This window comes from Amblyomma mixtum, chromosome 1 (assembly GCF_055824585.1).
Source record: "Amblyomma mixtum isolate Tamu chromosome 1, ASM5582458v1, whole genome shotgun sequence".
Taxonomy (NCBI): domain Eukaryota; kingdom Metazoa; phylum Arthropoda; class Arachnida; order Ixodida; family Ixodidae; genus Amblyomma; species Amblyomma mixtum.
Genome location: NC_143012.1, coordinates 318,978,870 through 319,006,301, shown reverse-complemented (window position 1 = coordinate 319,006,301; position 27,432 = coordinate 318,978,870). Strand labels below are relative to the sequence as shown.

Genomic DNA, 27,432 nt, shown 5'->3' with positions numbered 1-27,432 from the left:
TACAAAAGTCAGCTCGGCAGCAGAAGAAACAAGAACAAGGACTGATCGGAGGCAGAGGGGCGACGAAAGATTAAAGAAAAACAGCTGCAAGAAAAGGAAGATTTGCAGAAAAGTAGGGTCAAAATTACTTGAACCACTACGTGAGCATCGACCTAAGGTAATCTAACGAGTTGGTATGTGCTAATGGCACGAAGGGAAAAAAATTCATGTTTGGAAATATATTGATACGTGGCGGCTAGAAGCAGTAATAGAAACAGCAGAGGTAATCTGCTACGCAAGGGACCGACGGCTTGGAGTAGTCTCACAGCACACAAGCTCGCACCTCAGCGTCGTCTTCTTAACAAAACCACTTCGTCGTCCTCCCAGCGTCCGTAGCATGACCCCCCTCGCGGCAAAAGCACCGTCCCGGTGCGCACTACACAGGCCAGCTAGGTGGTCAGTCTCGAAAACAAAGCCGTTTGGGCAAAAACAAAAGACAGCAACTGCAGTAGGTCACACGTAATAAATACTGAACAACAACTCTTCGCACCAAAGCTAAGAACACCCTGCACACTGAAACATGAAATATTGCTCCCAGGCAAAGAAACAGCGTCCACTACATCACTACATTGGACCGTTGCAGAGTACCCCAGTGTGTACCGCGGACATCGGAATGCATGAATGGATGTTACTACATCGTATACGATGTGGAAATCACAATGCATTTATTTCACTTTGGCAAAATCGTCGAGAACAACAGAAAAAAACGACAAATCCTTGTTAGCTGACCTTACTTTAAATAATACGGAAACAAAGTAAAAAGCCTTTTGCTTCAAAGTAACAATGGCTTGAATCGATTGCACAGTTTACTACGAGTGGCACGCGTTGCGTGCCGGCACTTTACAATCACGGATTATCTACTTGTCCCTAAACGAAGCACTTACGAGACTACTATCAGACGGGACAACGTCCTACTCTCAGTGGCATACGGTTTTTGTATTTTTTTCTTGTCACACTTGTTTGGTTCTTCGAAAAGCTCCCCAGCCATTACTTTATTCCCTTCGCATGAGCTTCGACCTAATTCCTTTCCCCCCCCCGGTTGTCTCTTTTCCATTTTTTACGCAGTTGGTCGCAGTGGCGCAGTTTCTAGTCCTGCTTGTATTGTAAGCGAGCACGCAAGTCGGTGCGCAGGGACCGCGTACCAGCACGACGAAAGTAACAAGCGAAACGCGAGAGAAGCAACAGGCTAAGCATGGAGGTCAATCAAAGAACAGCGGGCTTCATCCGTACCCTCGACTCCAGAAAGGGGTTCATCCCACTCGCGCGAACGCTGGCACACGTCCGCAGTCTCGTCCTCAGACGGGGGCCGGTTCCTATTTCTGAGCGAACTTTCGCATTGCCTGCTTCTTTTTCTTCGGCTTGTTTTCTTGGCTGTCGCTCCAAGACGGGAAGGGTGTAGGTATACAGCGCTCATGAAGAGTCACTCTCTCTCTCTCTCTCTCTCTCTCTCTCTCTCTCGCTCGACCGTGTTCGTAGAGGAGCGAAAGGAGAGGAAGCAGGGATGACTTTCGCTTGCTGCTTCTTGGGCGCCGGCATTCGGCTCTTTTTCTTGTTGTTAACGTCTTTTCCTAAGGTCTGGGAGAGCGCGTTAGAGCGAAGGGTCGGCGCAGTCTCGGGAGCCGGGAGCCGAAGCGCTAGGTTCGTGTGGTGGTGTGCTCGCCTGCGCGGCTGCTGCTCTCAGCTCGACGCCACTCGACCAACGGGACACCTCGACCACCGTTCCTCTTCCTTCCAGGTGAGCGGCTCCAGCCGGATTCTACACACCCGCTAACTCGAGCAGGACGGCAACGTGCAGGATTTCTTCGGTTTTCTCGGCCCGTGGTTCGCTTTCGCCGACTGTATGTGTGCTCAGCTGTTGTGAAGATGTTCATGGCTTAAGTTTAACAGACAGCAAATTAGTCTTGCTTGATTAGCCTTGCTTGATACGTGGAAATGCAAGTATTCATTGCAATTGCTAGCTTGCTCGGGTCGCCATTGTTGTGCCCGCGTCGAGTTTATTTCAAGCACGTCACTAACTTTCAGCTCTGGTTGCAAAAGTGCACCAAGACGCAGTGAAAGTAGACGCGCCTCAGTACTCAGCGCTCCCTCTAAAAAAAAAAAAAAGTGCCTGTGAATGGATATGAAGCTTTCGCTAGCATTGGTGAAGATTGTGGCGCCTGCAGTATATTTTCGCGTGCGGTGTGAAAAGCAGGTGTTTACTTGAATAGACTAGGGCAAGTTATCGCGCACTTGTCAGTGTCATGTTAGGCTCAAAGCTTCGAAGTAAAATAAGATGTTTGTTCCAAAAGTGCAGCCTACAGTCCTTAGCAAATGTGAAGACGAATTCAACGTGGAACCGAACTTGCGAGATAAAATAAAAAGGATTCGATCTGGAGCTTCGTATGTAGTTGGCGCAAGAATTTGCTCTTTCGAGAGGTCATGCAACGAACTCAGTTACGAACTCATTAAAATACAGGCATTTAGAACAGGCAGCAGGACCAATATGAAAGCACATAACGTCTATTTTCTGTCTGTTAACTACTCATCAGCCAGAAACAGTAGCCGCCCAATCAGTGTAGTTTGTTGTACGGTGCACTGTCGATGCCTTTAAACATGAATAGACACTCCAAGGCTGATAAAGGTCACGCTTAGTTATGCACTCTATTATACCCGTTTCTTAGTTATGGCGTAAATTTAACATGCACAGGGAGAAAAGGACACCCTGCTGGGCAATGCACACGCTAAATTTTTTCTTGTTTTTTTTTTTCGGAAATGTGATGTTCGAAAGCCTTTTTTAGTTTTTTAGTTGTGTCACTGCTAAGCACAAAGGAATGCCTGGAATCTTAGTGTTTTTCAGAACAGTCCCTCCTCAACTCCAAGCGCATAAATCATAGCTGCTACCTAAATGTTGTAAACTTTTGTAGCTTCAACTTCTTGCATTGTATTCATTAATTTAGTCGCATATTTGACCCAGGGAATCAAAACGTCAGACTATTCGCTATGTTTTCAAACTTACTGACGAATCATTGTCAATTACAGGGAAGATTTCCTAAATTTTAACGCTGATGCTTAGCATCAAATGGGTCAGTGACGCGTTAAAAAACCTAGAAACTTTAGAATTGAAAGAGCAAGTGTTATGTAGCATCATTTAACTTTCTAGGTAACCTGACATACTTTGGTACGATGGTACTAAAGAAATGCTTGAGCTGCGCAACCCATGAATTCAGTTGGCTTTTATATTGCTGTGGATCAAAAATACGATACAAATTATTTTTACCATGCACAGCTAACTCTCTTCTTTGTCAATTGACACTGCTCATCTTTTACATCGTTTTATATACAACGGGCTATCGTTCAAAATATTTCGGGCTTTACTGCATTCACACTGAAGGACGCAAAAAGTGCTTATGCATAATATCGCCTCGAGGTGAGTAACAATTAGAATATGTCAAGTGCAAAGAGTACATTATAATTTTTTGTGAGCATAAAGTGTTGACACCTGAATAGGAAAAAAGCTTGAATACGGGATTTAAAAGTAAGCTGAGCGAAAGTTTTATTAGCCAGCTTTTGGACAAAGCTTTGGTCGCAGGAAACGATATGTATATGTAAATAAGTGTGTTATGGCTTTGTGCATACGACTGCAGAAGACAAGAAAAAGTAAGACCAAAAAAGCTGTTGGCTCATTCTGCATATCAGACCCGTTCTGCATTTCAGACCCGAAGGCAGAAGATGCTATTCATATGCGTCTGTACCAAAATATATCAGTTCTGATTGATGTGTGTTGTGTGATGATGGTACGGTGATTAATAATTCATTTCTGGAATATTTTCATTGTTACCTTAGAGTCCACTAACATCGAGCTCATTTCCCTTCATGATCAAAAAGTTTTCCATTCGGATTATCATTACTGTTCCACTGCGACCTTGTGAGCAGGCAGCTGTTTTCGTGTCTGCAGCTTTTGTGCACTGTTGTTTGGAAAGATGGCGTCTACTAACATTTTACACCCCTTGTCATTCCTCATGATTTTGGAGAAACGTACTGCCCGCTTTTAGTAAATGTTCTAGAAAAAGAAAGGAAAAATAAGATTCTGGAAAGTTTGGTACAGAATTAAGAGTATTTAAATACAGGAAAGTGACGCCGTCTTAAATGTCAGTTTGGGTCAAGCAGTTTTCTAACCTCTCTTTCTTCAAATTATTCGAGAATATTTCAGGGAAACCTTTTTATCCTAAAAGAAATGTGCAGATAAAAGTGCTGACAAGAACATGACGATCACTGAACACATTTTTTACGGAAGTGAATTTCTTGAAAAAAAAAAAGGTTTAGAGTTTCATGGAATAATGACAGAACTTTACTATCCGCTTGCTATCCAGATATATTTTGACGTATTACAATGACACAATATCCCCCACAGAATTCTATCCTCATTAAGCCTTGATCAAGCGACTTCGGTTGCGCTGCAGCAGGATTTCAGCCGCAGCAGCAGTCTTTTTTCGTTGAGGCGTTGAAAACACTTCCTTAATAATTATAGCGGAACGTAGTAAAGATATCCACTGTCCATTTCTTTCTAGACGGTTCTATAAATCTCTATAATTGCTTAAAAGTTTTGGATTGCAAAAATGAGCAGAATGCGGCTCTAGTACAAGATGGGCGATTCGGTTAATGACCTTTTTTATGCGAACACTGCACGAGTTAAACATGATCGAGAGAGAGAATGAGACAAACCTTCGTGCAGTGTTTGATCAAAAACCGGGCTGTAGTAAATCTCGACCAAGAAAACCTTCATGTAGCGTTCGAGAGATACCACGAGCAAAGAGATGTAGAGCTGCTGACATTTATTTCAGGGGGGGGGGGGGGGGGGGAAGAAAATAAAATAGAAGTTACTTTATATGCTTGCATAAACCAATGCTATCGGACAAGCAGTACAATTCATTCATGTTTGCATTCAAATGTCCTGGCAACGCTTGTGACTCTAACAGAATTACGCCCAGGAAAACAACAACATAACAGACGCAGAGCAAGGCGTCAAAAGAGGTGCAAGACAATAAGAATTGGGGTATTAGCCATGGAGCATGCAAAACAAGCTGTGCCTAGTTTACGCCGTCCTGTACCGATGCCAAATGGATGCGGCCCCAGAAGCAGCTACCAGAGAAACTCAACGAAAAAAAAAAAAAACGAAAGCACAGCGATAGAAAACCGAAAAAAAAAGAAAGTTATGGCACTCGTCGACCGCGTCTCCCATAAACCCTCTGACACGGGATCAGGCCAAAGGGATTCGCGCCACGCAACCACCGTTGGCATGGTGTCCGTCTCCATCGACCCACGCGCCGCACCCGAAAGCGCGCCAGTCCGGCGGCGGAGACGGCGGCGCTGAGGCGGGTGGCGCCGAAGCGCGCCCGAGAGGGCACCGAGCCCCGAAATAGCCCGGCCACGGTCGCTACTGGGACGTCCCGGGTGGGGAACACCCTTTATGGACGCGGTGTCCCGTTGCTTCTCCTCCTGCCGCTCGCACTGTTCTCTCCGGTGGCCCGATGATGTTCGCGCCTCTACGCATGCGGCATGGGGCGTTGTACTTGAATCGCTTGCCTTCTATTGTATCGAAACAGGCCTGTTTATGTCAGACATAAAGGCATGCGAGCGACCTGTAGGGCCATTCCACCGGTATGTACTGACCGTTAGAGACACACTTGAGGGTAGTCAGTTTGTTTCAAACAAAAAACGCAAATCCTCATGATAATAAGAGAGGGTCAGAACAAAATGCTTCTGTCTTGCACTAAGAATATATTGGCGCGTGACTTCACGCTGTGAGAAGATAGAAACACGGAGATTAATAATCTGCTCCGGGATTTAATGTCTCTGCAAAGAAGGTAGTGTGCTCGACTGGTGTTATTTTTCTTTAGGATTTCCCTCCACTTCAACTATAAACCACGCGGGTTGTTGAAAAAAGGTACGGAGAGGTTTGCGCGGAGTTTCAGTATCATATGCACATTTGTGAAATAAAGTTTGGATTCAATTAAAAAAAATATTGCAACTCTAGTTGCGTTGTTTTTCTAACGCCCTCATCAGAGTGGTAATTCATATTTTCTGGCTTCGGTTTGGGTCTATGTTCCTGCTATGTTTCAGATCGCGTCAGAATTAAAAAAGAAACAAAGCTTAGCCTTAGAACTTTTACCTGCCATCGTGGTGTTGTCATTATTGAGTGAAGCTTCTCTACCTTAGTATGTGATGAGGACACCAGGACGCCAATACTATTGGGGCTAATTACTGTCACTGTTCTATGAAAGCACCACACTACTAGAAAAACGCGTTTGAAGTTTCAGTAGTTCTTTGCTGATTTAGAAAAAAAGCTTTATGTTCCTCTTCCGTAAAAAAGCCGCCGATGATCTGCCCAGGGATATGAAAATAATTTGGCGCCCAGCTGGTTTCCCGTAAGAGAACCTGTTCTCTTCTTCTCAAGAAAAACAATATGACGCCGTAGTTAGTAACACACACTTGCGGCTGAGGCAGTAGGTGCTGCTCGGTAGAAGCCCGTCAATGACGCAAGTCTTTCTAGCAGCTTTTCTTATGCGCGTCACATTTTTAACCTGACAAGTCATTACTGATACTGCTTATGAAAGAGTTTCGGAAGATTTCATAGGTGCAAACGTTCTCAAGTCTTGCGTATTTGAACAGCTTGCTTGTTTGATTTTGTTTAGTATTTAATGCCACTGATTGGTGCTCATGAAAGATACAGCAAAAATATTGCGTGAGCGAGCATGTATGATATGTGATAACGATCTGTGATGGCGAATGTGCAGACTAATGGCAGACCAGAAAAATACTGGAAACATTTTTAATGAATGACCGCAAAAAATATACCAAAATATACTGCGCGAGCAAGTACATATTGCGCTGATTTAAGAAGGACCAAACGACTTCGGCGATATGCGTAATTAATAATAGCGATGTTATAAGCAGCGTAAAATGAGTTCTTTTTTGTTGATTAGCTTACAACCCTTGGCTACATTAATCCATTCTATAAAAGAGAAACTCAAGCGAAACAGGGAGTAGTTGCCTACGGTGAGCGTACGCAAGAGCAGGTAATATCTTGAACCTTGATGTAGGCACAAAAAAAAGTCTTATAGGAATGCCTATTACTTGGTTCAGGCGGGAAGATGAACTTAAAATTTTTATTTCTTTTCACGGCTGTGATTAGTTTTGCTCTATTTATACAGGAATCTGACAAATGTTTCCATTCGATTTATGTATCTAGTACAAACTCCAGACCAAGAGACACCACAAAATATTTAGAGATAATCTTTATCCACCATAACTGTTGTGGAGGGCTATACTAAAGCTATAACTATTTCAAAGATTACTCTGAAAACGTAAATAACAATGAGTGGAATGTGCCGATATGAGCCAACGACAAACGACATTAACAAAAAGAACGAAAACGAAAAAGCAGATAATGCACAGAAGAGCGTAGGTAGTCTTTTTGGGGAGTCTTAAGGTCTTTCCAGACAAATAAGGGACACAAAATGAGTTCTTGCCATTCAGAGCAATAGCTGTGCCTTAGGCAGACAGGGGAGATTTGCGCGGGTTCAAAGCGAACCACGCCGTTGGTGCTGAGTAAACCGCGAGATAAATCCCCCCTGCGCTTCAATTCAAAATAGAAAACGTTAGAACGGGAGTTCATTTTGCTCTCGCTGTGCTGGTCTCCAGTAACTCGTTTTCGAAAGCTCACGAGGATAGAATTTGAGATGCTTGCAATGTCTTCAAGATCTGAACAAATAATAAACTTTCATACAGGTTAACAATAGTGAAAGCAGAAGGCTTCCATTAAAGCTTGCGGCGCGCTAGGTTCTATTTGTGTAGTGATGCCTGTTTTGTAGGGTACATTTGACCAGTGGGTAGGATATATATATATATATATATATATATATATATATATATATATATATATATATATATATACACACACACCAGGCACTTTTATACTCTGAATGAACCCGATCACTGTTTGTGTCGGCCGAGATTAATTCGTATTTTTGGTTTTCTTCGTTCCCAGGGCTACCAACTAAAGCAGCAAGATGACGGAAGCAGAGATGCTGATGGAGGTAAGTCTCACGTTTCAATCTGCAGGTATTATAAAAGGAATCCAACACTGGCAATACCTTAGCCCCCAGAACAATGTAGGGGTCGAGTTGCAGCAGCTCGCCTTTAAAATGTTGTGGTCTATTTTGATATAGGTGGCCTTTTACACATGGCGGCCTATCTTGAGACAGACACTTGAAGTAATAAGGTAGAAAATTATGAGACTACATCACAGCAGTGAAATGATTTAATGTGATAACGAAGCAAACAATACTTTATTCCGGTGACTAATTTGCGAGTCGTAATGTAGAGACCAACAGAACGCTAAAAAAGGCACGAGATGCTTTCCTAATTTTTGTACATTAAATATAAACATTAAAAAACGCCCTGAGCAAACTATGGTTCCTTCACATATGGACAGTTTTTATTGTATGGAGTATACCTTTCTTTTCTAATCGTTATTTGATGTAATTCTCCCACACCGGATAGAAGGTCTATTTGAATTTCAATTTTAGCATGTAACCATGGTCTCACTTATCCTGAATGAAAAATGAACGTCAGGAGGACTCATAAACCAGCGCTTGGAAACGGTGCTTTGGCCCTTGCGACGGCAGCTCTGCAATGCGTATACACTACTGAAGGGCTTGCGCTATGCAACGCACCGTGCCTCTGTTCTCAGCGTAGCCTCGTCAAAAATTGCCCTTTGTGCATGCGCAGGAGAAGCTCCGCAAGAAAAAAGAGGAAGAGGAGGAGATGTGGGCTGAGTACCTGGAGCAGCGCAAGAAACAACGCGCAAAGGAAGAAGAGGAACTACGGAAACTAAAAGAACGACAGGTACCAAAGCAGCTCATTTTGATGCTTCTTTTTCTCCTCATTTGATATTCTGCGGTCATTCTGCTACAAACCAATTCATCTTTTTTTGGAAAGGGTGTTTAATGATTCAGGAGTCATTTTGCGTTGAACATTAAAAAAATCCATCACCTGTGAAAGCTGTGCGTACTGTTTCTGCCGGATATGGTCGAACAAAACAAGTTAAGGATGGTTGTTTATCCCACCGAGTTGGTGGACGGGAATAATTGAATAGACAACCGGCAAACGACATAGAAAGCAGACGTTAAGCTGCGTCTGATATTCTCTATGTGCATACCGCCTGCGTGTAGTCATCGTAATGCTCATCACTGCGATTCAAGAAAGGGTAATTCTACATTTCTAGCGTTGCAGCGTTATTCACTATCATCAAGTAGATTCTGTGAAGATCAACGGGGGCATCAAAGATGCCTCATGGTTGCGAATAAATAAAGCCAGAAATAGTGAAATGTTAGCGGTAATAATGGTCAAAGAAATGAAAACCAACTATTGCTCATTGTGCAAAAGGAAATAAATGGTTAGTTGAACGTCAGCTTCTACGTACGTAGATGCAGGCACAGGTAAAAAAAGGAGCCCTGATAGCGAACAATATATTTTTCGACTCTTTTATTCTCATTGCTCATAACGGGACTGATTGAGATAGTGCGACGGATCTAGGCCGTCAACTCGGTTCAGTTTGGACTCACCTAATGACTCAGTTCCCGAGAGAAGATTCTTAAGCAAAAAAAAAAAAAAAGATAATAACAGCGAGAGAAACACAAGAAAACGCTCATTTTCCAAGTTTTTAGTGATTTGATCGATATTAAAGAAGACGTCATCGTCTTATCGCTCGAGAATCGGCCGTTTTGCAAAATTGTTTTGGCTACCGCAAGCACCGAGCACACGCAAGGGCTCTGCGCTTGAACGGAATGAGCGAGAGCGGCGTTTAAGGCTTAGCGGGAGAGGAATCTATTACCACACGAGTCGATGCCAATCACTCTTATCGACTCTTCTGCTGCTTTTTCTCGCAGGCGAAAAGGAAAGCCCAGCGAGCCGAGCAAGAGGCCAAGTTGATGGAGTTCAAGAAGAAGCAAGAAGAGCAGAGAATCAAGGAAATGGTACGTCCCCCGTGCCGACGATCTTTTATTTTTCTTTTCTCTCTATTTCCTGAGCTCACTCGCATATATTCGGCTGGCGTGAAATCGAGGACGCCGTGACGCTGATTTGCAACGCCGTTAAATGCGGCCCAAATACCTTCTCTGTGATCTGCTTAGTGCTTATATCGATTTCTATAGCGGGTCGCAGAGGCGAAAAACGATGCCAGAGCGCAGAAGCAGTTATAATCACGCAAGACGCCCAGGAACGCTTGTTGTATAGATGGTGACATACAAAAGAAAAGATATTGACAGAATATGAAAAATTCGTTTCACAACATGCGTTACTTGAAAGCTGCGGCACAGCTGCCAGGGAAAACGACAAGTCTTGAAATAGAATATTCGAAAGAGGTATTATCAGTAAAATTGCGCTTTATTTTCACAAGCAGATACATATACGATTGTTTGTAATAAGATTTCCGTTAGAGAATAAGGCTTGGATTTCAAGAATCTTAGAGGGAGAACTGACGATCACAGACAGAATAGAAAAAACATCATAATGCCTGTTTTTTTTTTTTTATCTGGCAGAAAAAGCGTGCACCAATTTGGGCGCCACACTGCAGTCTACGAGACCAGCACGCCTAACCTTGCGCTGACTTTTCAGAAAGGGCAACTGTTCCCGCTTTCTATATTGAGCTGTAGATATTTTAACCCAGTACTAGTCAGTCATTTTTCTGTCCTTGAAGAAGAAAAAAACAACAAAGCACATAATGATTAGAATCGGCGACTCTATCCAAGAGATATCATTTTCTTCACGTAGCACCGTTTCCCATTTCCATCCTTTTATTCTTGTACCCTATATATTTCCGGCAGCAGCGATGCTCTTCAAAGAAAAGGGAACCCAGGTGTCGCGAAGCCGGATATGTCCTCGACGCGTAATCCTTCAAAGTAATCAATGGAGTCGGAAGAGGAAGAGGAGATGCTGTACGTCGTCGAGATAAAAAATAGCGAAAGAGTCGTAGTGAAAACGACAGACAGACAGAGAGAGGGAGAGAAAAAAAAGCATAACAATATAGAGCAAGGGCAGATTCACCTGTTCAGTCTTGCCATCTTAGGCAGCTAGGCAGCGCTGAACTAATTCCCTTCCTCACGCACTTAATATTCCTTTTTTCTCTCTGACGAAATTTTCACTTCCTGTTCCCGCAAGCACCGGCGGGTGCGAATGGCGGCGCATAATGACGCAACGAGCTCTCTCTCGAAGCCCAGCCAGCACGTGGCTGCTGCAGTGATGATGTGTTCGTTCTTTGTGCATTTTGTCTTAGAGAGGGCACCTGGCTGTTTTTGTACATGTATTTGTGTGTGTGCCGTGCGTGCGCGTCTCTGCATCTCGCAGGAGGAGAAGAAAGCTCGCGAGGCCGAGGCTAAGCGCAAGCGACTGGAGGAAGCAGAGCGCAAGCGCCAGGCCATGCAGGCTGCCAAGGAGAAGCGCGAACAGGAGCCCGTCAAGCCCAACTTCGTGATCACCAAGCGCGAAGGCGAAGAGATGCCTGGCTCGGCGCTCGGCGGCTCCGGCTTTGACAAGGTCAGCCACGCGTGCATGCCACTGTTGCCGCCGCCGCCGCTAGGGGCCGCCTCTCTCTTCTTGCACAGAGGCCGCGCGTGCAGCCCGGCTCGTGCAGTGACACCGTTACTTGAGACCAGTGAACTGTATGGAGAGATTGCCTGAGGTAGAAAGAGATGTACAGAAGGAAGAGAAAAGAAAAGGAGACTGTCTTTTCGCTTTACTGGTGCGGCGGACGTCAGTCTTGAAAGTGGCAGAGAAGAAACTTATTTCCTTCGAGGTGCCGTGGGGGTATCTTGAGTGCAAGCATGGGGCTAGCAATGTAAACAGCTTCAGGTGGCTACACAAAGCGAACGAAAAGTACATGACAAAGGCAGTGGTGAAGGCGGAGAAGGGCAGAAAGAATAGGAAGAATAAATAAACAAAATTTACTGTACACTTTAAGGTATTTTAAGACAAGAGGTGCCCCGATTCCCCGATGAAAACAAGCAGAATATATGGGAAATGTCGTACAAGAAGCAAGCTTCTACTCTAATCAAAGTTAATTCAGCATTCACAGTTCATGCATTCTCCGTACCGGAGCTTGTGTTCTACTCAAAACTCGTAAATGTTGCGCATGATTGCATGATGAAAGCGATAGAAATTTTGTACATTGTAATCATCCCACGTAAGCTCCCCTCTCTTAGTGCTCATTTCCGGTTGCTAAAGGCTCCGTTTTATCACTTCGCCTTCAAAGTTGTTGCATAGCTATTTCACTTCCGCTTCTACATTTTGCTGCAGAGCAACACCAAACCATTATGTATTTGAATTTAAAGTGAGCCTGGTACGCATCAGGGGCTGTTGTAAAGCTCCGAAGTTTTGGTTGAAAGTTGCACAGCTTTGCAGTTACTGTTCATGGAAGCTTTGACACAGCCTTTTTTTCTAATGAAAACAAATCAAATGAAATTAAATGCGTATTACTGCATCGATACTTGTTACATAAATGAAAATACAGAATGGCATCCCTAGCTCATGGCTGCACCAGGACTTCCTGTTAGTGCGAGCGTGAAAAAATGCATTGAAAAAGCATAACAAAAAGCATAAAGTTAATTACTGCTGCGAATTATATTCTCAGTTTTATACAGGAAGAGTAGTTGATGCTTGAAAAGGTATATAGTATTATATGATGATAATGCAGACATACAAGCAAACACACAAAGATAAATATAAAGCATTCAGTCGAGTAATACAATAACAGCAGTTGTAGCAATCACTGCATGTTGTGCAAGACAGGGAAAAATATATATACACAGAGTAATATTGAAGACATTAGACAGCTTTCAAGCCTAAATAATATTGTACTTGTTCGCAGCTTTTTGATATATGTGCAAAGACGAAGAATGTTTAATGATAGCTCGTGAAGTGTTCCAGAGTGACAGAGCAGAAAAAATGGCGATGTGCTCTCCGTAATTTTGTGCGAACATCTGGTAGTAGAAAACTACGTGTGGCGAACCTTGTTAATTTCGGATTAATAACATCACTTCTGTCAAATACGATTGGTGCGATAAAAAAAAAACGTGTCTCGTTGGTGCGTGCAGTTTGCCAACATCATGTACGCTCGTGGCGAGATGGGCAAGACCAAGGAGCAGATGGAAGAGGACAAGAAGGCCATCCTGTCCTTCCGCATCAAGCCCCTCGAGATCGAGGGCCTGACGGTGGAGCAGCTGCGCGAGAAGGCCAAGCAGCTGTGGGAGAAGATCGTCACCCTCGAGTCCGAGAAGTACGATCTTGAGGAGCGCCAGAAGAGGCAGGACTACGATGTGAGCCCCTTGCACGTCTCTACCGTAGAAGTATACCCCCGTACTGCTCCTACGCTTCAGTTGTGAGAAGAGCTGCTTAGTTCTGCCGAAATGGGGCGAACGTGGGACATTAATTTTCTGCTCCCGTGCCTTCCGTGTCCATCATTATCGGGCAAAAATTTTGAAAGTTAGAAAATTGTAAGATATTTTTATGAAAATATGAAGGTAATGGGTTCATTCTTCTGACATGAAGCAAAATCTTTCTTTTAAAGTGTTTGTATTTATCGCATCGAACAGTTAAAACTGCCATAAAAAAACAAGGAACGGTTTTGATGACAGCAAAAAATTAATAGCAAACTTTCTTTTCCTATTCTATATTTTATATTTTCTGTATTTTTCTGTATTTCTATATTCCTTCTATACTTATATTCATGTATGACTGCTGAACACCCCTGTAACATCTCCCACCACCCCCTTGTGTAATGTCCCTAACGGGACCTTTAAGGGTTAATAAATGATGATGATGAAAAAAGTTCAAGTCTGCCATCGGGTGGTCTCCGGATATATTGTCACTATAAAAAAATCTTTCATTATATCAAAAAACTGCTTTCAGAATCGCTTTCCGGCTCAAAAATGCTTTTGTCCAGAATTGTTGGGTACGAAGCCTCTAAAACAATGCTATCTATAATTACACGGCGAGGAAGGGACCAGATGGAGTTTTCGATGTTCGGCAGGCACCAGGAGTGGCAGAGAAAAGCCCACGTGACTTTATCCGCGCGATTATAGACGTGCAGCTCAAACATTATCGCTAAATTAAGTGTTAGTTTCCAGGCAATAATTTCGCTTAAGATGCATGGCATTTAACACACCACTGACGGTACTTCACATAAATTACGTGTAAAAAATATTCGCGATTATGTGTGTCTACAGTTCCATTCTTCGGAATTTCTGTTTTCTTATATTGGAAAACATAATCCATGGATGCCATTGGCTCGCACTACTGACATGCCATTACACCGTTTCGCTAGGGGTAAACTTGTTTAGAAACCCAAATTTTTTAAATTTTAAGCTGAGGAATTCATCATCATTCTTCGCACAAATGAGGCAGAGATAAATAAATTGTGACCTAAAAGCTTTATTCCAACACACAGAGGTGCAGCTGAAGTGCAGAAGTCACAAATGGTATCTGACAGTGCGGCGCACTCATATATATTTATTTCCCGCCGGCTCGCGGTGTCATCGCTAATACTCGAGACTCATCTCGACGGTACGAGTTTATATACAGCACAGAATGCATGGCTGCGAGACAACGTTGTTCGTTTCTAAAACTTGTTCCGGGCAGTTAAAGAATGCAGAATGGGCCACTTTGGTCGGTGTCATTCTTGATATCGATGCTGAGCCATCAGATAAAAGGGACTCAGCCTACAGAGAACAGGTTTCACTTCAGTACTAACCTTCACATGCGCGCCTTTCTCTTCCAGCTGAAAGAACTGGCTGAGCGTCAGCGGCAAATCAACAGGAGCAAGGCTCTGAAGAAGGGTCTCGACCCCGAGTAAGTGTGCAGTCAGCCTTCCAAATATTCTGCTCACTGTTAACGACACTTCTCAGGGCTGCTCAAGCCAGTTTGAGCTTAATCGAAGCAGTTTTCAGCCTGCTAGTGGCACTGCCACCGTGCACCTTGATACCAAAGCCTCCAGACGGCTAAGAGGAGAGTCGTATTCACTTTCTGAATCCCTTGATCGACAGAAGAGTCATGCGAAATTTACCGAACCCCACTAAACAATTTGTACTGAAGCGGTTCCACTATGATGCTGGTCTTAATACAGCGTTAGAAACCAGATCGCAAAAGCGTGTTCTAAGCTGTTCACAAGCATGGGAGTGAGCGAAATCAGTTAAAAGTAGAGAATGACCTGCAGTTTAGGTGCTTTGCTTCTTGACCAGTTTTTGAATCTAAACAAACTTTTCTCACGGTCAAGATGCATGCGAAAAAGCAATAAATAAACATATACAGGAATGTTAACTTAGAAAAATAAACAACTGCCTAAGCAATCGAAGCACTCTCCTCCAAGTGCTAACTTTTGCAAAGCAGAAGTTCCGGCTAGTTCATAAATATTCATGGTAAGAAAACCGCGGAAACTAGATCGAACCTACAGGAGAAGGAAGACACCACACGCGCTGGTATTGTATCTTCCTTCTCTTGTGTGTTCTGTATAGTTTGCGCTATTTTTCATCATACTAGTTGTAACGCACGCGCAAGAGGCGTTGTGATTTACGCGACGAGATTAACAAGATTATGATAATAATATAGATTTCATGGTGTCGTGGAACCAGATGCATTTTTGAAAGGCTTCTGTAGCTAGACATAGTGAACCCGTGGAGCCTCTCTTGTCACTACTTCAATACAGAGGATTCATACTTAAGCACAAATTTATTTTGCATTCCAGGGCTCTGCAGGGCAAGCACCCGGTAAGTTGAACTTTTTACAGCATAGTAAATTTTTTGATTAAACATGGGGTACTAAAATAGTTATTGGAAGACAGGAACACAAAAATTGTAATTGTTAGCGCTAGTGAATATGTGTTAGAAAGTGATGTAAAGACGCCTATTGATTCACTGATTGATTTAGTGGCTGCTTGATTGATTGATTGGTTGAATGATTGATTGATTGACACCTGTAATGGCCTTAAAGTCACCGGCCAGCAATCTTCCGCATGTGCATTAGTGTTTTGTTTTTACTGAAAGCTTGTAGCCGCAGAACAAACGGTTTTGAAAGTTTTCAGTCAGTTAACCACAACAAAGAATGAAATGTATTATATTGCGTCAGAATATAAGCACGAACAGTCAAGCACATGCACAAGAAAAGCTGTTGCCATGTATGTGCGTTTTTTGTTGAGAAAACTCATAAGGCATACGTCCGCAGGCTAAGTAATATACTATTATTGGATGAGATACTCAGGGGCGTACTGTGTGAAAAGATTTTGCGTGCATTACATCATTTTGGTGTTTTTGGTTTTAGCATAAGATGAATAACACATTTCAGCGAAATAAGCAAACTAAGGGAAGCTTCTTTTATTATATAGACATGTTTCTAGTAGTTCATGCATTATAGTACACTTCTATGTTTATCTGTACACCTGTGCACAGCATGGTGAATTAGCACAGAGAATGTGCAGAAACAATGAATTGAGCTCGTTCTCCTGCTGGTATAGTGAGTGCACAAATGTTTGTTCGGTTCGGTGCCCAGTCACATGCTTAGCTGTTGAGTTCGGAATAGCCTTCTCCAAATTCTTCAGCGAAAGATTTGACCTTGCACCGAATCCAAACAGACAGCTCAAGTGATCAACCTGCGAACCAGAAAAAAAAAAAGAAGAGAGCTCTGAGCTCACCCTCAATCGTGGGGAGCGCTCGTCACTTCTCTGTCAGTGACAAGAACGTGACATATGAAAAGAAGAGGATAAGCAATTACGTAACACGTTCTGGGGGTGGATGAATGCTTTCTTTATCAGCCACAAAACACCGCGTTGAGTGTCAGGTCGGGGCTTTCAGGAGGCATGCGCCAAGCATTTGCTAGCACTGTGCGTGACACGGGGCTGGCAAGGGCTTTGCGTAACCCCGCCAAATTAGTGCGACGTGAGTGAGAGAGAGCAATTACTGAGCAACGTCGCTGCTGGTTAGCCCAAGATCCAGGTGTCGAGCAAGTACGAGAGGCGGCTGGACAGGCGGTCCTTCGAGGACAAGCGGGAACTGTACGACGGCGTGAGTAGCGCGAACCCTTGCGTCGCTCACTGTGTCGTGTTTTTCTCTCTTCCTCTCTCTCTCTCTCTCTTTCCTTCTCTCTTTCTCTCTGTCCTTCTCTCCCTCTTGGTGGTGACGTCGTTCTCCCGCGCACTCGTGCGGTGTGTGCTGTTGCTGTGCCCGTCTCCGTGCTCTCCCCGCTGCTGCGTCGGCGCAGCCCAAGATTCAGGTGGCCAGCAAGTACGAGCGCAGGACGGACCGCCGAACCTTCACCGACAAGCGTGATCTCTTCTCCGGCGTACGTTGTGCGAGTGGAGCGAGAGTAGCGCTCTTTTGAAGACAGGGACTAGCCGCCTCGGCCTCCCACCCCCGTTTATAACTGCGTTTGAAGTGGAACATCTAAAACATTCCTTAAGCTGCACTGGCATTTGGCTGCGGCCGCAGAGAGGCGCTGGATGATTACAAAAAATTTATTCCCTCGGCTGCCTCTGTTCAAAAAAAAAAAAGCCATGATATTTGTCAAAGCATCAAAATCTTAACCAAAGTTGCCATCAGTTTTATCAGAAAACTTTGCATTCCAGTGTAAAGGGCAGGTCACCCAGTTGCTTGATTGGTGGTGCAAAAATAAAATTAATATAGTCATTGGTTGCAAAAAAATTAGTATTATTCCCAGCAAGACCTCATGAGATGTGCAGGAGTTTTTTTTTTTTTGTTTCGTTAAAGGCGAAATTTCCTGATGCCCCAGAGAAATGCCTTTGCAGCTCCTCACAATTATTAATCGTAGCTCAAGGAAGAACTCCTAAACAATCGCACATGAACGTTTGGATCTAACTGTCTTGAAAGCTTGCGAGTCCTTCACCAGCCTGCCATCATTAACTTCACGGGTGGCTTTTACTTTCCAGTTTTTTCCAATGACCACATCGAGTTTAACAACTTAATCAGTTTAACATGCGGTTGTAGCTGTAAACTGCGTCTAGATTGGCGAGTAAATGTATAACCTTGTGCCCACAGCAAGTGCCGCGGAATCGATAAAGATAACGAACTACGCGAACCGAAAACTTTTGCTTCCTGACCAAGAATAAACCTAAACTTTTGTCACGCAGCTAAAATGCGCTTGTCGCAATTGCATCGTGCGGTCAAACGGCGCCTGTACTTGCCATGACCTACGAAATTTCGAAAGTGGTTAGGAACTTGCCTACAACATTCAGCTCTCAAAGGAAGCCAAACTTCTTCGCCACGATAGACCGGCTTGCTTTCTTTTTGGAGTGCGTAGGCAAGGCTGCAAATTAAGCTTGGAAGGGGGTTCGGTTCATTCCAGTCTTCGTGAATTCAACGCGTGTGTCTTTCGTCGTACACGACGCTCGATGAGTGAATGCGCAAAGCCTCCTGAGTGTTACTCCTCCATTGCATGCACTTGTTCACTGTTGGTGAAATCTTAACACCCGATTTTTTTTTTGCTTGCACGAGAAATAAAGCACACCCTACTTGACTTTAACACTGCGCAACATCTGTGCCACAGTATATGCTTCTCCTGCTTTACATATCTGTCCAACTGCATGGCATATACTGTATTTCTGATTGCGCATTGTGTGATATTGATGAAAACCGGCCTATTTTCTTGTCAAGGAGAACATGCTGGTGGAATCCTTGCATTGATTAAACTTTCATGCAAATGAAGACTCAAGTATTGCTTGTACCATAATGGGGTCACTGCAAATTATTTTAAATACTTCACCTTCCTACTGAGCACAGGTGGCGGAAGTTAGAACAATAAATCGTGTGCAGGTGAAATGAAAAACTCATCTTGATTTGGCCTCAACTTAGTGGTTTCTTATGTGCACCGCCCTATCCACGTGACATCTTAAGAACAATAATCCATTGATCGGATTTGTCGAAAGTCCACTTGAAGGAGCCAGTAGATACTAAATTACTTACCTTGATTCTAAAAAGACGTCGAATTTTCTTTTCTCTTCTATGTGAGGCGAAATGTGCTCAGCAGTAAGTATTGAGTTCGATAGATCGAGTGATCTACGCGGTCTGTGCACATCATAGAGTTTCTTACTATTACCTAGAGGGAAAGCTGGCGGCGCTGCACTTCAGCCACCATGGACGCCCAAAGCATCATGGGGCGGTGAGCTACTTGTTGCGGAACAGTCGTAATTTTTCGGGAACCCGGAGCGGCACTACTAAGACGTTTCATTTCGAAAACGCTGTTTGTGTGTGCGCAGACGACTTTCGTGCGAACGCAGTGGGCAAAACCCATAGTAGTGAAAACGCGACGACACACGACGCCAATAAAAGGTTTCACTTTTCCGAAATGCCATTAAAAACCTCTTATAGTATTTAAGCAACAACAACTTTTTTGAAAACATATTTACTTTTAAAAACGCGCCTGTTAATTACGAAATATTAGTTTTTATAGTGTTCACTACTTGGCCAATAGGAGAGCGAGTCGTCTCTTATTTTGGGCAAACTTTGCACTTAAATGCTTTTCTGCTCGTTTATTGCAATCATTAGACAAGATATTGAATGTTAGGACGTTTGTAGTTATCAAACAGCCTTATTTTTTTATTATTTTTTGGCCAAAAGTTTCAGTTCCGCAACAAGTAGCTCACCGCCCCATGATGCTTTGAGCGCCCATGATGGCTGAAGTGGTCTCGAGGGGTCGCCATGCAAACTCCCATAGACGGGCTGCCAGCTTTCCCTCTAGGTAATAGTAAGAAACTCTATGGTGCACATGCCTACACTAACAGGTTCGGATCAAATTCTAGTGATTTGTTCCTGTTTGTCACTGGTATGACGTCACAAGAAAGTGATACTGGCAATAATTTGCAGTCGCTCCTATTATAGTAATAATCTGTAAAGCACTAAGCAGCACTGCCAAAGAGGCAAAAGTAATGTTTTTCTGCGCTCAAGCGCTTTGAAGAACCGTATAGCAGCAGCAGAATTATAAAAAGCAAAAGTATAAACTTATCTTTCAAGTTGGATCAACCAATGCTTTATACACTCTAACGGGGGATGAGAGTGTGAAAAAATTGTCAAATGGCCACCGAGTGCCAAACTGCAAAGCGAAGCAATTAAAAATAAAACAAGCAAGATAAAAGAAAACCTGGTATTTCTGCTAGAAAAGCAACAATTCAAAAATAAAAGTATGCAGTTCCGGCTCGTACATTCCAAGTACCTGCCTGGAAACTTCTTTCTGGAAATTTAAAGGCAACGTTGCCCTACACTGCACAACCACATACTGGAGCACCAATTTTGTAACTTTCTAAAAGTGAAAACGTTGCACAACATTGCGAGAGGCTTGACCGGAGCACCAATTTCGTGTCCTCCTAAAGAGCCCTTGTCGGTAACAAACTGCGGGCCGAGTACACGACGCCAAGCTCCTTAAACGTGACTGTGCCCGTTCCTCCTCCAACACAGGGCTTGGAAGCCATGACGGACGCCGAGCTCGAAAAGCAGTGGGAAGAGCGGATGATCAACTTCAAGGAGAGCTCTCGACAGGGGCTGCCTAAGTGGGATCCCGAGAACCCGAAGAACAAGCAGGTACGGCGAAGGTTTTCTTCTCTCCATCACTCCATCAGTGCTTCCCGGTTGAAGGGCTGGAAGAGCAGCGTGCTTTTCCGTGACCCGATTTCATTCACGGGAAGTTAAACAAACGAAAGGGACGCTGGTAGCATAGAAATGATAACACGCACACATAACTTAATCAACAGTTGTTCCAAAAAGTAAAGAAAAGCAACTCAAAGTTGCAACGCAGATAAGCAGTTGGAATTTCTCTTCTGGTTTATAGAAGGAAAATGATGGTGCATCACAGAACGGTTTATTTTCAACAGCTGAAACGCGCAAAGGTCACAAATATTTCTCATATTGAAGTGCACTGCTAAGCAGAAGAGACTCACTCAAGAAGAAAAATGAATGGTCAAGGCAAGACATGTGTTTCAGGACAAGACTGGTGTGCTCATTAATAATGGGCTAATAATACCGACTTAATTTTGAGAGCGTGGGTTTATGCATAATTCGAACAAGCAAGCTATCTCTCACACTGCAGAATGAATGAACTGGAGAAGCCAGAACAATGCGTGGCTAGGAAAGGTGAAATAATATGTAAATGTTAGACGAGTGTTGTAGACGAATACCGAGATACGCGAGGTGAAGAATAAATCAAAACGTAGTTCTGCAAACAGATGGTGGCATAAAAATACTGGACCGGAGGAAAGCCACGAGAACACTTACGTAATTTATGGGTGACGACTGTGTGAGCTAACATATAAGCGACAACTGTCTCGCGTTCACGGGCTCCCCGAAGAAGTCATAAGCAACGCTAGTATGCTAATGAAGGGTGTATTCAACATGGTACACATTCACAAATTAGCTAAGAATTTGTGGCACAGCTGAGATCATTCCGGTAGATTATGAAAAATAAAGACAAACTGACAAATGCGATATGCACTGTCACCTATGTGACTGCCCTAGGAAAGAAGAAACAGCAAAAGAGATGAATATTGTTTTTAGAACTTCAAAAGTGCTTAATGAAACACACAAAGTCTATTCAACATTTCACTATGCAGTTTCCTGTTGTTCGTGAGAACAGCGAGGATATTTGAGTAGCGCTGACTGCCAGAACAGCTCAACGGAAATCCTGTGAGGCGCTCACCTTCTAGTTTGCGGTTAGAATAAATACAGAAGATGGAGGAAAAAACCCTCGTTTTGCAGCTGTCATGGAAAATGATTGCATTTAAGGGACAAAAAATGTTGTAAACACTGTTCATTAAAAAAGGAACGAGACCTGGCGAGTGATCTTCCCCATTTAAAATAAAACTTTACCAATGAATGACACACTGGCAAAAGTTTAGAATGAAGTGACAAGGCAGTCAATAAATAAACGAACTTTTAGCGAATCGCGTGAGCTAACGACGTAAACATCTTAAGACGGCGTGAGATAGAAAGAGCGAACGGCTAAGATTGGTTTAGTTTTATGGGGTTTAACGTCCCAAAGCGACTAAGGCTATGAGAGACGCCGTAGTGGAGGGCTCCGGAAATTTCGACCACCTGGGGTTCTTTAACGTGCACTGACATCGCACAGTACACGGGCCTCGAATTTCTCCTTCAAAGAAATTCAGCCGCCGCGGCCGGGATCGAACCCGCGTCTTTCGGGCCAGCAGCCGAGCACCATAGCCACTGAGCCACCGCGAACGGCTAAGAACTCGCGTGCTGTGAGCCAGCGACCAGGGAGTGGAAGGCGATTGAAAAAAAAAATTGGAGCAGCGGAAAGCGATGCGCCACCGTTCCCTGCGATGATAGGTGCTCCCAGCGGGGATCATTGTGCGGCCTATGTTGCTCTTCCCGAGCGACCAATGATTTATTTAACTGCTACATGTCACGGTGAGCAGTTTGCTCACAATACGGTTATGATGACGTCGGCAGGTTGTGATGACGTCGCAATGTCACATAACCTAGATTGCTCTCTGGGCACCGCCTGCCAGAGTCATGCCCGCGATTTTTCGCTCACAACACCGCCGCCGGACTTTCTCGGTAACGGGGCCCTTAAAGCTATCGCATTGACGACCGAGGCTTCAGATGGACGGACGGAGACATTTTTCCAACATGGGGGTTATAATGCTAACGCAACGGAAATTTTGATCGGTGAAGGATGTCTGTCGCCTGCTCACTACTCCAGTGGCGGGACAAGGTCAATGACAGAGAAAGTTAGGGATCGTGAAGATGGGTGATGCTGATGTCGTCAGGTCGTATGGTGATGATGATGATGATATACGCCATGCGCTCTGCTTTCCCACCGCGCAGGTGAGCCGCGCTCGCCACGTGGACGAAGACGAGGAAGAGGAGATTGAGGCGCCCGTGTTCGAGCCGCCCAAGCCCGAGCCACCCAAGCCAGCGCCACCCAAGCCCGCCCCCGTGCAGCAGCAGGAGGAGGAAGAGGAAGAAGAAGAAGAGGAAGAGGAGGAAGAAGACGAAGAGGAAGAGGAAGAGGAGGAGGAGGAAGAGGAAGAGGAAGAAGAGGAGGAGTAAAGGCTCTCCTCAGAAAGAACGGTGAGCCAAGCCTTGTCCACGCGCCTTATCTGTGGGTGTCTGGAAGAGCTTTCCGAATTTCCTCCTTTTCGATCACAGTACGAGCATGTTCCAGATGCCAGTCAAGCTCAACAGAGCTTTTTCTTTTGGTGTTCTGTATCGGCGGAATAAGCCTCATTAATTGATAGAGGAAGGTAGAGCAAATGAAAACAAGACGCACGGCGTCTATCAGAAGTAAGAAAGTGTCAAACTTTATCGAAAACTGCAAACACGTACCATATCAGACAGATATAGCAGCTTATTTAAGTAACAAGCAATGCGAAAATTTCGTTTTTAAGTACGACATAAAATATGAACTGATTATATGTTTGTTCTCGCCGCGAGTGTGAAAAACGCTTTGAAGACGTGAGAATGCCAATAGATTAAAGAAAACAAAATGAACTGCGCGAATTTTAATTCTTTATTCAAATATCTTTGCCCGCAAAAAAAAAGAGCTTTTTTTTTATAAGATGCAGTACATAAAAAAGAACTTTCTGTGAACGTTTAGAAGAAACAACGTCTTCTTCGAAGGTGCGTGTTCTGAAAATTGATAACCCAGTGCATGAGGTGGTTTGAATTTTTTATTATACTGCGGAAGCTGGGACTTGCAGCCTACCTAATGCTTAAGCTGACAAGCTAAGTGCCGGAGCATTAAGAGGAGCTGGAAGTTTGCGCGCTGGGCGCCGCACAAGAGCCAAGAAAAGAGCGAAAGAGAGAGAGAGCCAGAGAAAATTGTTCAACTCTCCGAGACTCTTAAAGATAGCAAACAGCCCTTACCGACGTCCATCAAGCTTTACGAAACGGACTATCTCCGTACGCTGCTAGGAAAATAAATGCAAACGCGTCTCGCATTTCTGTGCTCGTCTCTATTCTTTATTTATTGGACGGCCAGTTCATTACCACTGAAAACGCAAACTTATTCTCTGAGAAGAAAAAAAAAATCCCTCCTCGCGCTCTGCGAGAGGATTTAATTATGCCGGTCGTACGGGGGCTACTTGACGCTCGCCCACCGGCTTAGGGATATTGTTGGCACACGTGGCTCGCAATAAGGCCTAATGAACGCTAAACAGGTCCTGTCAAAACTTTAAACGCATCACCCACTTGAACATGCCTCGCAGGAGGGCGATAGCGGGCAGTTCCAGCTAATTGAACAACCTTCTCGTCTGACGCGCGAAGGAAAAGAAATTAATAAGAAACTAAATAAAAAAAATAAAATAGAACGGCCGCAAAAGTTGTTCGCACACTCGCGCCTTGGACAGCCTTAGTTATTGGCGTGAATGGTTTTGCGCGATTTCTCTTTTTCTTTTTTTTATGTGTTCTGGTGCCGCCTTTTTCGCGAACACTTTCTTTCCTGAAAAATTATGTCAGCTTGCTAATTTATGTGCTCGAGAGAGTAACTACATGGCCTTTTAAAACATCCCGTCGTGTCGACATCGGTGACCAATCTACGACGTTCTCCGGCATGGCCGGAGATGTAGAATTTTTCCTATTACCACATGACTCATGAAAGCGAAAATATGAAATGTCAACGTTCGGTTACTATTTTTCTAGCTCGGTATAGAGCAAACTTAATTGCAACGTAGCCCATAATCTTCTGGCAATCTTGCATACAGTAAAGGTCTGCAGCGAAAACAGCATTCTTATATGTACAGCGCTTTGCATCACTGATAACACACAGGCGAACATAGAGTGAATAAGAGCAGCTGGTTATGGAGTGTCGCCATCTAGCCTGCGTAGAAGGAAAAAAAATAATATGCACAAGAAACATAGACTTTTACGATAAATTTACGATTAAAATCTTAGCCGCAATGGAACGTTCATCCTAATCGAATTCATGGAAGCAGCAGGAATTGCGAGTTTTACAAACAATTTTGTTAGCATAAAATTTCCTAAACTCGCGAAGAGATGCTGAGTTTATTTATATATTTTTGCTATTAGCTTCTTAGAGAAGGCCAAAAAGGATAGAATAAGTCGAAACTTAATCATTGGGAAGAACGTCTCATTTCGCAATTAACTGTTTACTATTCAGGTTGTTCTTTCTGTCCTACCTTTGGATTCGGGCATATTTAAGGAATGTCTCCACTGCCATGAAAGAAAAATCTTCCAGAATCGAGGATGCCGTCTGACAAAAATCTGAGTGCAATTTGTTTCTTTTTCTTTTTGTCATTCCGACCTGTTTTTACAAACTTTTTTCCTTGGCAATTTACTTTGCTCGAGGTTCATGTTCCTTAATTAATCGCTCATCTTTCTCAACAATTAAGCTTCTAGCTTTACGTGACAACCTCTCGATTTTTGACATTCTTTAATTACATTCCAATCTCTAGACAGTATTATCGAGTGACCATGGGTCATTGCCCTTCGAAGGCCTACAACATGCGCAAAAATTCGCAATTGTCGAACAATATATTAAAGCTGCTTTATCTTCGGTTATTAAAGGCTCTTAAAAACGAAAACCGCTACGAGCCACCTATTTCCATTTCGACGAGTGTCTCATCGCAACATACATTATTCTTTCCAGCTCTCACCTTTCCCAGAACATCGCTCCAAGGCCATCGACGAAACCTCTTGAAGAAGTGCGGCAAGAATGGAATAAACGAACCCAAAGAACTGTCTACAGGGCACCCGAAGGGAGTTTGGCGGCCACCCGAGCGCTTTACCGCCGAACAATAAACATACCGCACATTTGATATTCTAAAGCATATCCCCCTGTCAAGCGACCCATATCGGGCGTAATATACAGGCGAAGGGGACCGCTATGTTAAAGCTGGTCGCTTCTTCCGCTTGTTCTTAGAAGAAAAAATGAGAACCTTTCATTGTGGAGTTTCTTATTTTTTGTTTTTATTCTTATTCTTTCCCGCTTTCTGAATGTTCGAGCTGCCCATCTTTCTCCAGTTAAAGATTGGAGGCATGCTTGGTTGTTTCTGTTTAAGCCTACATATGTTGTTTACTTTTGTTCAATCAGCAATTACAATAAAAAAGAAGAAAGCCAACTGGAGTAAACTGAACTGCAGTTTTTCCTTGCGATTGTTACAGAATTATGCCCCTCATTTCAGGCGAACACATAGTGCCTATGAATCATTGATTTCCTATTGCAAATACATGTTGAGGGGTGTCGATTTGACAGCGCTGAAATTTCTTAGTGGCCGCTTAAAGAGCCCCTAGGAAACTAATGTTGCAACACTGAATTTCTAGCTATCTTGTCGGTGTGTTGCACGCACGAAAGGCAATAAGAATGGTGTCTGCGAACCAGAAGGGGAAATTCTTTTTAACACAATGAAAAGTAAATTCGCTGTGAGACGCGAAAAAATTTGCAAATGACTCTCTCAAGGAATCTCCGGATCGCTTTGTGGTACTTAGACGTTGAATAGAGGTCGAAAACAGACTGGTGACAAAAACGAAACTATTGCTCTGGTAGCCTTAGCAGCTTGTGGCACAATATGCTACTCTTTTCTAAAAACAAGGCGGCTAGAAGCAGAGAATTACCAGGGCCGAAAGATTCATCGCTGGTGGTTAGAGTGCGAAAAAGGCAAAAGGCAAAAGCAGGCGACGAAGAAGACGAATGCTGACTGTGTAGTCGTCTGCTTTTGCCTTTCGTCTGTTTCGAGCTGTACCACCTGCAATGAACTCCCATTACCAACTCGCCCATTTATCCATCCTTTTTCAGGGCAGAACGAGCTGCTCCGTTATCTGCAAGACATATATTAGAAAGGGTTTAAAAAGAAAGAAAAAAAAACAACAGTCCGGCAGAAAACAAGCTAGCACAGGCAGATTTACTTTCTTTGGCATTAGTAACATTACTGCCTTCACTTGCGCAGTCTCGTTTTATGCCGATTGGGCGCAATGCGGCTCTACTTGAAAAAAAAAAAAAAACGAAAAAACATGGTTATGAGTTTTGATGACTCCGTGAAAAAGATTCACCGAGGGTTTCTTAACGATGCAGGTGCCAAATTTTAGTGCACTCGAACGGGCATTTAATTAGTTAAAATGAGTGCCACTAGATGAATTGGGTATGGGCTCTCTGTACCCATTGTTACAGGAATTGTAGCACACAGTGGCCCATAGGTTACAGTAATCTTTCTGTTTATGCGGCACATCGCGAATATCATTACTGTATCGACTTAATTTTAAGGCCTCGATCACCACAATATTGCATTTCCCGCTTGAAATTCACTCAAAATTTCGCGTCAGTAACACCAAACGGGAAAACGCCCACAGTACAATAGGTGTACGTGCAGCATATTTTTTTTCTCGTCGGTAA

At 43.6% G+C, this 27,432-nt stretch overlaps 2 protein-coding genes across 12 annotated transcripts in view; one reads left to right on the top strand and one right to left on the bottom strand.

The window, feature by feature from the left end:
• The window catches only part of LOC149372623 (uncharacterized), a 517,038-nt gene that overhangs the window by 20,598 nt on the left and 469,008 nt on the right, over positions 1-27,432 (bottom strand). The window lies entirely within an intron of this gene.
• On the top strand, positions 1,615-26,179 carry up (Troponin T, skeletal muscle). 2 transcript variants are annotated; one of them, XM_089567151.1, is made up of 12 exons: positions 1,615-1,774; positions 8,066-8,114; positions 8,809-8,925; positions 9,969-10,055; positions 11,425-11,613; positions 13,170-13,391; positions 14,852-14,922; positions 15,815-15,836; positions 17,046-17,126; positions 20,529-20,651; positions 22,911-23,156; positions 25,693-26,179. In XM_089567151.1, the coding sequence occupies exons 2-11, from the start codon at positions 8,088-8,090 to the stop codon at positions 23,133-23,135; spliced, it is 1,164 nt and encodes a 387-aa protein (XP_089423277.1). In that variant the 5' UTR covers positions 1,615-1,774; positions 8,066-8,087; the 3' UTR covers positions 23,136-23,156; positions 25,693-26,179. The 2 variants fall into 2 exon arrangements, with proteins under 2 accessions (XP_089423277.1, XP_089423276.1); XM_089567150.1 differs by lacking the exon at positions 17,046-17,126 and adding an exon at positions 17,323-17,403 and having other exon boundaries at positions 1,616-1,774.

Coding starts and splice junctions, on each gene's coding strand:
- up (XM_089567151.1), top strand. CDS start 8,088: ATGACGGAAGCAGAGATGCTGATGGAG. Junction 13,392..14,851: donor AGAAGAGGCAGGACTACGAT/GTGAGCCCCTTG, acceptor TTTCTCTTCCAG/CTGAAAGAACTGGCTGAGCG. Junction 20,652..22,910: donor AGAACCCGAAGAACAAGCAG/GTACGGCGAAGG, acceptor CCCACCGCGCAG/GTGAGCCGCGCTCGCCACGT.